This window comes from Danio aesculapii, chromosome 15 (genome assembly GCF_903798145.1).
Source record: "Danio aesculapii chromosome 15, fDanAes4.1, whole genome shotgun sequence".
Lineage (NCBI taxonomy): Eukaryota > Metazoa > Chordata > Actinopteri > Cypriniformes > Danionidae > Danio > Danio aesculapii.
The window spans coordinates 10,875,886-10,888,204 of NC_079449.1; the positions used below are offsets into that span (position 1 = coordinate 10,875,886).

The window sequence follows — 12,319 nt, forward strand, 5'->3', positions numbered from 1 at the left end:
AGTAAAATTCAATATTTTTGTGATAATTAAACACAAGAATATATAGATAGAAGTTAAGCACAGCTGGTTCACAATTTTATACCACAAGCAGAGAGTAAAAAATGGAGAAACATAACAAAATTAAAAAGATTCACAAATCCTATGTAAATGAACAAAACTATATGGTTCAATTATATAGAAAAAGTAAAAATACCATAAAACAATAGCACATAGTATAAATGTTAAGTAAAGCATTAATATGCTTAAGGTTTGAGTCCTTAATACAGTGCATCCGAAAAATATTTATAACCCTTCACTTTTTCCACATTTTTTTGTTACAGCCTTATTTCAAAATGGATTAAATTCAATTATTTCCTCAAATTTCTACACACAATACACCATAATGACCATGTGAAAAATGATTTTTTGAAATTGTTGCAAATTTATTAAAAATAAAAAAAGCTGAAAAATCACATGTACATAAGTGTTCACAGGCTTTGGCGTGAAGCTCTAAATTGAGCTCAGGTACATTCTGTTTCCACTGATCATTCTTGAGATGTTTCAGCAGCTTAATTTGAGTTCACCTGTGGTAAATTCAGTTGATTGGACATGATTTAAAAAGGCACACACCTGTCTATGTAAGAATTTGCCAAAAGGCATCTGAAGGACTCTCAGACCATAAGAAACTAAATTCTCTGGTCTGATGAGACTAAAATTGAACTTCGGAGTGAATGCCAGGCATTACGTTTGGAGAAAATCAGGCACCGCTCAGCATCAGGCTAATACCATCCCTACAGTGAAGCATGGTGGAGGCAGCATCATGCTGTGAGGATGTTTTTCAGCAGCTGGAACTGGAACACTAGTCAGGATAGAGGGAATGATGAATGCAGCAATGTACAGAGATATGCATGTACAGAGATTGACCTCAGACTGGGTCGACAATTTATCTTCCAGCAGGACATTGACCAAAAACACACTGCCAAATTATCAATTGAGTGGCTTCACAACAACTCGTGAATGTCCTTGAGTGGCCCAGCCAGAGCACAGACCTAAATCCTATTGAACATCTTTGGAGAGATCTGAAAATGGCTGTACACGGTTGCTTTCCATCCAACCTGATAGAGCTTGAGAGGTACTGCAAAGAGGAATGGGCAAACATTCCCAAAAACAAGTGTGCCAAGCTTGTGGCATCTTATTTAAAAAGACTTGAGGCTGTAATTGCTGCCAAAGGTGCATCAACAAAGTATTGAGCAAAGGCTGTGAATACTTTTGTACAGGGGTTTTTCAGCTTTTTTATTTTTAATAAATTTGCATTTGATATAAGGTTGTAACAATTTTTTGGGAAAAAGTGAAGTGCTATGAATACTTTCCAGATGCACTGTATGCATAAGAAATGTTATTATTATTGTTCTGTTGATAATGTTACTCTTTATATAAATGCTGTTGTAGGGTCATTTCTACAGTTTGCTCATCAGACATTTCCATACATGCTGACATCTTCCAAGTTGATGTATAAATCATCATTATCTTTACTCTAAATAAAATAGTAAAAGAGGATCAGAGTCAGTTGTGAATATATTTTATAATAATAATAATAGCAGAAAAGATACTCACTGAGTGGGATTTTGGATGTCTGATGTGCAATGGGGGGATATAATGGTGGTTATTTCATTTAAAACATATTTAGTTATTTATGCAAAATAAAACATTAGTGTAAAAATTGAGCATTCACTTATTCAAAAAAGCTTTCAGAAATGTAAATATGTTTAAAAGTGCTGTACCTCTTTGATGACGGCGTGAGGGGTCTGGATAAAAGATTGTTTTCATACACAGTACTTTCATTTATTTTTTGGCCTGGAAACAGAGAGTGTGAAGAAGAAAAGAAATGTTAAGAGGTTTCAACCTCTTTTTCATCCCTTTTGTTTGATTTCTTTCATTATTTACTGATCAAAGCTTTATTAATGTTTATCAACCTCATGATTTCTGCGTGTTGACTGAAAGTGATGAACATCACAGCTGCAGATCAGTGACTTTTAAACTAAGATGATTAAATCTTTGCAACTTAAATGAAAGTATATCAAATTATTGTCATCAAAACAAGTCACTATATAGCAATAGAATTAAAATGATCTTGCATTTTAATAAACATTGCTTACTTTATATTATTCAGTGAACATCTACATACATAACTAAATATATGGCATATAATTATTACTATATAATTATTACTCATAATTTCCACAGGCATAAAAACTATACCATTAGTAAACCTTAAAACCACTTAATGCCTTTACTGTGTTTTCTGTTACTATTGCTTGATGGATCTGGTGAAAAGGCTGTCAGCAATTAAAATACTGAATTTGAAGATGCTTATGCTTGGTAGTAAATTTTTTGGGGGCGAATGACATGGATTGTGTGATGTGAACACGTGGAATTCGCCTCAACTGCATCTTCTCTGCGAGTTAAAAAAACTCAACTGGAACGGAAAATTCATGTGAAGCGAACAACATCCCACAAGTGATGTGGAGAGAATAACATGATGCTTCACTGTTTGGTGTGAACCCAGCTTTAGATATTTAAATCCAGGTTATTGAAGACCAAAATATGTAATAATGATTGTGAAATATCCAAGCTGATTAATCACTCCACAAAAACTCCAGTGCCAGTTTAACAGACTAAAATCTGCTTTTTAAATCAAGTCCTATTTATAGTGAGTGGCGGTTCTAGTTTAAATGGCACCCTGGGCGAACCACCCTATACGGATGCCCTTCCAGCCGCAACCCAGTACTGGCCAATACACAGCCAGATATTATTATTAATATACAATTATTATTCTAAATAAATAACAGAAATCAATCCTAAATGTAACTAGAAAACAATGTACACAACTGGAGTGATATGCAAAGATCTCTTATAATAAAAAATATTTTACATGAATATTAATGACAATTCTATAGAATACAAAAAAAATTCATACGTTTTATGGAATTATCTGTTGTCTTTGACCTGACTCATGGCCGAGAAAGCCCTTATTGCCCATGCCTAAATCCGCCACTGCTTATAGTTGAAAATTGTGGCTAATAAAATGAATCAATTTTTGACAAATAAATATTAGCCAACAGCAGCATATTTACATGTGATGCTTCTTGCATATGATGACTCCAACAAGTATGCATGTGAAGATGAACACAAGTGAGGGCGTTACGATGTAAAGACCAATAGTCTTCAGTCTAACGATTATCTTGACTGTTTTATGGAAAAGAAAAGGATGAGTCATTATTATTAGAACAAATTAAAGATATAATCAGACATCACAAAGGCACTGCACTAATGCATTTAACATGAGAATATCACACATGTTATGCTAATTACTTACATGACACGTGTAAAACAACAATTTCTGTGATGTTTCCTCCAGAAAATTCTGCAGAGCAGATCAGTTTCTTCCCATGGTCTGCTTTTGAACCCAGAACAGTTATGGTGGAATAGGCGACTAGATCAAAACCAGAAAGTGTTTTTGTCCCCTCTGAGACTTGCATGTTCTCATAGTTCCATGTGATGGTTGGATTCTCCTTCTGACAGGAATGGTGGACAGTACAAGTGAAGTTCTGTTCAACGTCCTCAGAGACATCTGCTATTGCAGGCTCAATCGTGATGTTTTGATGAACACCTGAAATTTGACATTTTGGGTTTGTGTAGAGTCTTAGTTAAGATATTTTTATAATGCAATTCTGCAATGCATTTTACTCACATAATGCACTTTTGTCTTTTGCAGCTGATGTGTTTATGCCACCATGATGTGTTACTGAACACTCAAAAGTTGTGTTTTCTGCTTTTACAACACCTGTGCGTGTCAGAGTGTTTCTGCACTGACCGTCTTCACTACACTCTTCATTTATTCGGTCAGATCCTTCAATACCATTCAGAGTGATGTTTGGTTTGCTGTATGGACATGTGTGTGAAGCTGAACATGTTACTGTAATCTTGTCCCCCATCTTCTCTCCTCCAGAAATACTGATGCTGGGCAAATGTGGACGTGCTAAAAACAGAAAAAAATTACACAATTAGGCAGCACATTCTCACAACAACGTGAGGAGCCATGGATAGAAAAACATCTACATACTGTCAACAAGGACTGTAGAAGTGACTTCGTGAAATTTGTTTGAGTTAATTCCTGTGTATAATTTCTCTCCATGATGGGACTGTTCCAGGTTTTTGATCAGCAGACTACAATCACCACTTGAGTTTCCATATAAATCAGTTTTTCCTCTGAACTTCTCAATGACTTTATTTTCTTCCAAAGGATCATAAACTAAAGGATAACCTGTATAGACCCACTGATACCACACAACTCTTGGGTTTTTGGGTGGGTTTGATCTGAAGTTGAAAGAACATGGAATCACCAGACAGGAACCTTTGAGACCATGAATTTTTCCTGGCATTCTCACTTGCACTCCTAAAGCACCAAACAGCAGAACACCTGAGGGACAAAAGTTTGAGTCAATAATCAATGTGTGTTCATTGAGCTGGTAATTTTAGTAAAAAAAAACTTTATAGCTCTCTAGATGTCAATATATTGTCTGCTGCTGTAAACAAATGGTGTAAAATGTATGTCCGTTTAATTTTTACATTGCGTAAACAGTTGAATAACATGTAAGATTGAATCATATTTTTGTATCATTCTACTAGTATGGACTATACAATTTCATTCATAAATAACACAAATTCTTTAGCAATATCAAATCTTCACACAAAAGTCGTTTTGACAATGACAAAATATTTAATCAGAATGTGTGAATTATAAATGACTGCAAGCTTTAATTAAGTAGCATTTTGGTGTAAATCAGTGGTTCCCAAAGTTGGGGTTGCTTGATTTCCAAAAGTCAAATAAATTTTATTAAACTTTTAGAATGACCATATATTATCCATAACCCACAGAAGATAAAAAATAGTAGTTAATCTTAACAAAAAACAACAACAACATGCAAATGAATAGCCATCAGCCTTTGAATTATTAATTTTTTCATAGGGTTGGTGTGTTTACGTTAGATTAACAACACAGCAATAGCGTCAGCTGCAGCAGACTGATGTTTATAGCACCAGGTCAAACTTTCTGACACCTTTATGGCAATCAAATGCATTAAAAATAAATACAGGCCACAACTGAAAATTGAAGATAATCTCTGAGTGGTGGTCTCCAAAATTAAACCAAGACTAGACTTGTGCTGAAAACGTTGTGCCCACCAGTCTCTTTGGGTGAGTTTAATATTAAACAAATTATTAAATGCCTATAAAAGTTATATTGTTGTTAGAATGTTACATTTTTTTGTGTTGTCAATATGCTCGTGTTTATCCCTGGTGTAAATAACAGGTACACTGACAGCATCCTTTCTTTTTTTTTTTTTTGTTTAGTAGAATTATGAAACATTCTTGAACCTTTGCACATATTTTACATAATAATGCTTCAGGCTAATGCTTCTGCACAATGGCTTGACATATTTTTTAAGAATGTAGAATAAATAGGACATACAGAACTTTAAATAACTTCATATAATGTGTAAAATTTCCCGTGCGCGGATGATTTTGTGTGACACAATTTATGTACATTTATTTAAAATATACATAAAACAGACCCATAGCCAGGGGGGTCCGGGTAGTTCGTAAGACGGATTCCTCACTGACAAAGAACCAGAATTTGTCCCATACATGAGCTAATTTGTCATATTTTGACTGCTATGCCATCATAAATTGTGAAAATAACCCATTGAAAAAAGGCTTTAAGCCCAAGTTGAATCCTCTGTTGGGTGTCGATTTGGTTTGACTTTAGCTAATCATTTTTGTCACATGCAAACAATTATTTATAATACCTACTGTATTGTTGTTAAATTTAGAAAAAATTTTACAAGTCGCTTTTATTCTAAATCTTGGAGCTTATTCTTGAAATTAAAAACGACCAATAAATATGTGTGAAGAACCAAAAGTGGCCCAAATTAAAATTAATTTGAATACCAATTTGGCTGTTATCCATGAATTTTAAATCATACTTTTTTTTAAAGAATCTCTTTAAGGCTATAATAAAGCTCTACATTATTATTATTATTATTATTATTATTTATTTATTTTTATTCAAAAGGGCCAAACTCTGACTGAGGAAAGTTGAATGTACTGGTCAGTTTGTTATTTGCCAACAAATGACAATAGACTACAGTTTTGTTTGTTTAAAACTTTGACAGATTCTTATTTTATATTTTTTCTAATGAAATATGATGTAACAAGTTATATTTAAAAAATATACATAAGTTTTTCTTTAGGGAATTTTTGATACATCAGAATGTGTGATTATTTTGACCAACTAAAAAATTAATCCAGCTAAAAAATGTGATCACAGCGTCACTAAAAAGCAGTGTTTAAATTAAATAGAAAATGAGGTGACTAACTGCAAAAAAGAAAAAAGAACCACCCTGTTCCTTGGCCTGGCTATGGGTCTGTAAAATGCACATTAAAAGAGCATGCTCAAAACATGCCTAAAAGAGAAAACACTGTACCTTGGAGAAGTAAATGAAGTAAAAGCACTGCTTTCATATTCCTGAGTTAAAAACACCAAAAACCAAAATTAACTGTGGTTAAAATTAATTTACTAACATTCTGTTCACTTAACACCAATCCGTTAATTACAATGCAGTTTTTCATAATAATGTCATTTTCTTTACATCAATCTTAGCATTTTAACATGTATCAAGTTTTATTCTTACCTCCTCAGTAGTTCTTAGCAGAGGAATGGACAAATAACTTGTTGGTCTGAAGTCAAAGGTGAAAGATGAAGCTCAGTACATTTATGGTGTAAAGCTCAAGCCCAGCAAAAAGATTAAGATCTTGCTCATGTCAAATGTCAGAGCTCATCATGTGAGTCCACTTGCGCTGACACTAAAGTCAGATATAGTATTTCCTGGCTAGAACACAGTTTCTGGCTACAGGGTCTGTTATAGGACCCTCCTAAAACACAAGTAGAATACTTCACAGCCTATTATTTTGGGAGCTTGTTATTGTGACTGAATGGGGTTATGTTTTAACTGCATTTTAAAGACAAGTATACACTCTTATTTGATGTACGCTCTGCGTTTTAGAAGAAAACTTTTTTTAAAAAACTTGCAAAGCAACAAACATAAAAAACATTAATAACGGTCGTCTTCAAAAAGGATTGTAGGAAAAAATAATTGCAACACTTAATAAATAGGTATTAGTTAATGTATTTCATATCATGAAATGCTGAACAATACATTTAAGTGAAGTTTCATAAACTAATTTCGAGAGGAGCACGTGATATGATTGAGCACGTCTGGCCGCTCATCTGTAATCAGTAATAATCCAATCAGAGTGATCCTAGTTTACTATAAATGGGTCATTTTCTCCCTACTGCTCTATCTTCGTTTGGAAGAATCCCCCCTTCCACCCCATCTCCTCCTTTTCCTCCCTTTTCTAAAGGGGGAGCTCTCGAGACCTACCTGATCTCGGATCTCCTGATATGCTTATCGACCGGGCGGTAGCCCTGGGCTCAAATATCTCCGAGCTCAGGGTTCTCTCCCGGGACAGAACAACTTATCCAGCATATGTTTTACGCAGTAGATGGCCTTCCAGCTGCAACCCATCACTGGGAAACGAATCAGACATTTAAAAAGTAAAAACTAACACTTGACAAAAAGCAGTGCACAAGACATCGGTGAACAAATCAAAGCAAAGGCAAGAGTGGGTCGACTAGTGTTTTCAGCATTGTGTAATACAGTATATGGGATTGTTTATGTTTATACTGTAATAAGTTTATTATAAAATGTAAAAATGATATTGCATTTGTTTCTATGATTTAAAGCAACCTTTTCTAGTTATATTTAAATATTTGTGAATAAATTAGGAAATTACCCATGGCAAATTTAATATAATATGGTGTGATATATTCATTTGGTATACATCCCTCAATCAAGTTTGGTTTTTAGTCCTTTATAAGAAAAGGTTTTGGCATCCCTGCTATAGCTACTTGGCTACAGTATATTTCTTTTAAGTCTGATCGTAATGCTGCTCATTTAAACCTCTTTATGTCACACAACTAGGGGTCATAACATTCAACAATTATGCAGTAATTATACAGGCTACATGTATATGATGCCTGCAGCATGATGGAAATGGCTAAATGAATCATTATTAGTGACAAAAACACAACAAAATATAACACACTGATATTTAATGATTTATAATTATTATAAAAACATTACTTTTAAGAAAACATTTTCTGTTGTGTTGTACATACAGTTGAAGTCAGAATTATTAGCCCCCCTCTGAATATTTTTTTCTTTTTTACATATTTCCCAAATGATGTTTAACAGAGCAAAGAAATTTTCACAGTATGTCTGATAATATTTTTTTCTTCTGGAGAAAGTCTTATTTGTTTTATTTCGGCTAGAATAAAAGCAGTTTTGAATTTTTTAATAAACATTTTGAGGTCAAAATTATTAGCCCCTTTAAGCTATACATTTTTTCGATAGTCAACAGAACAAACCATCATTATACAATAACTTGCCTAATTACCCTAACCTGCCTAGTTAACCTAATTAACCTAGTTAAGCCTTTAAATGTCACTTTAAGCTGTATAGAAGTGTCTTGAAAAATATTTAGTCAAATATAATTTGCTGTCATCATGGCAAGGATAAAAGAAATCAGTTATTAGGAACAAGTTATTACAACTAATGTTTAGAAATGTGAAAAAACAATTAATTAATAGATTAATAAATCTTAAAACTACAGTATTATGTAAAACTGTGTTGAAAAAAATATCTCTGTTAAACAGAAATTGGGGAAAAATAAACAGGAGTGCTAATAATTCAGGGGGGTTAATAATTCTGACTTCAACTGTATGTTGTGTTTGCCTAGATATCCTAATGTTTTTATATAATGTTCACCAGCAGGAGGCGCCAGCATTTTGAGTATGCAATTTAATTTAAAACTCATATTTGCCACCGTGGCGGTTCATTCTGCTGTGGCGACCTCTGAAATAGAGACTAAGCCAAAGGGAAATGAATGAATGAATGACTTTGCCACTGTAAAGGGATTCATGAACTTTAATCAAGCTGAGAAAATGTTACGTGTTGTATAATAATATGTATATACATTTGAGTTATAGTATACATTTAATGTAAAACTGTATGCAAATAAATTACTGTAAAGAAAAAAAACTATGTAAAATAATAATAATAATAATATGTATAATTATTATTATTTTTTTAGACAAAAATAAACTATGAGAATAAATACCTATAATAACAACAATTAGCTCACAAATGTGATATATGAAACAGTATGTAGCAATACAATTACAACAATAGGATTCAGCTGTAGGATATTTAAGGGTGAAACACGATAGTATTTCATTTTTTAACAAGCACAATTCGTAATGATACATTCAATGATGTATAGTTTAGTATGTATTATCTAAAGCCTATAGACTGTAGAAGATTACTTGAAGCTTAAATTTGATATTTAGCATGCATAAAACAAGCTATTTTATCTGAGCTATTTTAAAGCATTAGTAATCAATTCAACAATGCTTCATTAAGCGCATTTTGATTGTTTCGATGTCTAGAATTTTTATCAGTTGTTTTCATAGATGTCGAGTTCTCCCATGTTGTTGTAATCATCCTCATAATCATTATTACCCTGAGAAAAATATTCAAGAAAAACAGAGTCAGGCAACATTCACAAATCAAAATTGATAGTACGGAGCCAGAGTATGTTTTCTGCTGTGCAATACATTAATAATATAAATAAAAACATAATAATACTCACATGTCTGGATTTTGGCTGACTGAGGGGCAAAGGGAAATATTAAATTGTTGTGTTTATTGCATTTACACAACAAATATCTATAATTTTGTGATAATTTAAATGTTTTAAATTGCTATACTGTACCTTTTTGGTGACGGCATGTAAGGTTTGAAAGGTTTGTTTCCTGACACTGTACTTGCATCTTTTGACCTGAGAACAGTTGTGTGTTAGAAAAGCAAAATGATTCTGTAAATGTTTGTGACAGAGTTAAACCTCACTCCTTTGAACCCGAAAAGGTGCTCTAGCCACAGATACTAGAGGACATGGTCTTTAGCCTCCTTGTTAGAGCAACCAACTCTCATGCGGAGAGTCGCCTGTTCAATCCCAGGTTGGAGCGGGTTGGATGGTGTAGGACCAGCGGGTTTACATTGGTGCCGTGACCCGGATGGGAGTGAGGTTTAGGGGCGTGAGTGTAACAGAGGTCAACTAGTGAAGTGCTGTGCAGTTAAACCCATACCTGCCAACATTTGTCCCTAGAAATCTGGAAGACTGGGGTGGTTAGGTTCGGGGGTGAGGTGTCTGAATATCACTGTTGAGAACCGGGTACTGTGTACTGTGGTGTAGTAACTGTACTATGGAGCGCGTTTCAGGCGGCTGCTGCAATCGGATCCTATACCAAAGTTGGCAACTTGGGGGTTTCACAGACTGTACCAAATTGTGAGGACCAGTGGGGTTGCAATTGAAACTACAGGAGTTTTCTGGGAGAAATAACAAAACGGGAGGAGCGTTGGCAGGTATTGTTAAACCTCACTCCTCTGCACCCGAAAAGGTGCTCTAGCGACAGATACTAGAGGACATGGTCTTTAGCCTCCTTGTTAGAGCAACCAAGTCCCATGTGGAGAGTTGCCAAATCGATCCCAGCTCGGAGCAGGTTAGGTGATGTAGAGCCGGCAGAGTTCATGTTTACAATTATTATTTAACTAGTTTTCCCTTTTGTTTGATTCTTTCCTGTTTAATGTTTTCCATTGCTGAGAACTACAACAGCGTGAAAGCATTGATATCAAATTATTTTTCAATAAGCATTGCTTCCTGTATATCATCCAATGAACACCTACAGAGCCAAGTACGGTAAATTATTAGATGTAATCAACTGGGTCCTCAGAATTTCTAATTGCTATTTTTTTGAGCACTTTTCAAAAGCAAACATCAGTTTATAGCGAAAATGTAAAGTCCACCAATGTGTTATGTTCACTGTTTACTCTATAGTTGAGATGTTGATTCTCAGGTTTATTGAGTGCACTGTTGTTTACAGTATTATCTTACTTTTATTTTTATTTTAAAATCATCTTTAATTTGTGAATACTACAATATGATTGCCAAATTCTTCTCTTAGGTATACTGTAAATATATACATTTAAGTATAATATTGTGACTTCATATTGGTCTACTGTATATTAGCTTAATAATGCATTATCCACGAGATATCATCACTCAAAAAAAAAAAAAGCCAGAGTCAAAAACAGTGATATACATTTAGTTATTTAGCAGAAGCCTTTATCAAAAGTAACTCGCAGAGAGAGGCATTCAGCAATAAGAAAAGGCAACAAGAAGAGTCAATACACAAAAGAAGTGCTAACTATGCAAAATATGAAAAGATTTAAGTTCTAGATTTTGGCGTGGGGAGGGAGGGGGGATGGGCATAGAGAAACCGACTCACCTGTGTGAAGCGCGCACTTTGTAAATGCATAGAGTATTTTTGGTGTAAGAATGTGTCTGGTGCAAGTGTTGGTTAAAGTTGAATGAGGAGATGAAGTTGAATTAAAGAAATGAAAGAGGGTGTTATGACAGATAATCATAGAAATATGGGTGTGACTGTATTCACTGATGATTGCAAGTACTCATATGAGCCTGTGTTATTAGATTCAGTGGTAGTTATTTGGGAATAACACATCTTGGAATGTTACAACTGAGTAATCGGAATCAAGTATTCCAGATAGCCGTGTATTAGGCTGCATTTACACTGTATGGTTCAAGTGACTCAATTCAGATTTTTTTCTTCCTTGTGGCACAGATCGGATATGCCCCATGTACGTGTAAGCAGGGAAAAAAAATCATATGGATTCCGATTTACTTAAATTAGACTCAGGCCTTGTTCATATGTGGAAATGTATCCGATATGAATAGGATCTGTGCCCTCGTGTCTGCAGTGTAAGCATGTAGATCGTATATTTTCAGATGTCAATGAAAGTCGCGCAACATTAAAAACCATAGCGAAGGACATCAAGTCTGACGCTTTAATTTCTGAACAGACTTCAGCAGAGTCGCAAACCTTAAATGTAATGCAGGAGGACTAAAAAAAGCCTTTATATTGTCATCTATCACAAGTATTTAAGCATGTTAATGAGAGAGAGAGAGAGAGAGAGAGAGAGAGAGAGAGAGAGAGAGAGAGAGAGAGAGAGAGAGAGAGAGAGAGAGAGAGAGAGCAAGAGAGTGCAATATCCGCCACGTAAGCCGTGTGCTGTGTAAATAC

General features: G+C 34.4%; 2 protein-coding genes across 2 annotated transcripts in view; both read right to left on the reverse strand.

Moving 5' to 3' along the window:
* Nucleotides 1-3,109: 3,109 nt before the first annotated feature.
* LOC130242058 (sialoadhesin-like) lies at nucleotides 3,110-6,561 on the reverse strand. The gene is made up of 5 exons (XM_056474078.1): nucleotides 6,525-6,561; nucleotides 4,103-4,459; nucleotides 3,731-4,018; nucleotides 3,356-3,649; nucleotides 3,110-3,225 (listed from the first exon to the last, which is right to left on the reverse strand). Exons 1-5 carry the CDS (start codon nucleotides 6,559-6,561, stop codon nucleotides 3,110-3,112), a joined length of 1,092 nt encoding a protein of 363 aa, XP_056330053.1.
* A 3,054-nt stretch (nucleotides 6,562-9,615) lies between these two features.
* LOC130242060 (Schwann cell myelin protein-like) overlaps nucleotides 9,616-12,319 on the reverse strand; it is a 67,961-nt gene continuing 65,257 nt past the window's right edge. The window contains exons 8-10 of the mRNA XM_056474081.1: nucleotides 9,934-9,999; nucleotides 9,811-9,829; nucleotides 9,616-9,681 (exon numbers count right to left, since the gene is read on the reverse strand). Coding sequence (XP_056330056.1) covers nucleotides 9,616-9,681; nucleotides 9,811-9,829; nucleotides 9,934-9,999 — 151 coding nt within the window. The remainder of the gene's footprint in view (nucleotides 9,682-9,810; nucleotides 9,830-9,933; nucleotides 10,000-12,319) is intronic.

Bases quoted from the DNA above. Each gene is read 5' to 3' on its own strand.
- LOC130242058 (XM_056474078.1), bottom strand. From the start codon at position 6,561: ATGAAAGCAGTGCTTTTACTTCATTTACTTCTCCAAG. The intron at 4,019-4,102 runs GTATGTAGATGT...TTCTGTTTTTAG, and splicing joins TTCTACAGTCCTTGTTGACA to CACGTCCACATTTGCCCAGC. The intron at 3,226-3,355 runs GTAAGTAATTAG...TCCATAAAACAG, and splicing joins TGTTGTTTTACACGTGTCAT to TCAAGATAATCGTTAGACTG.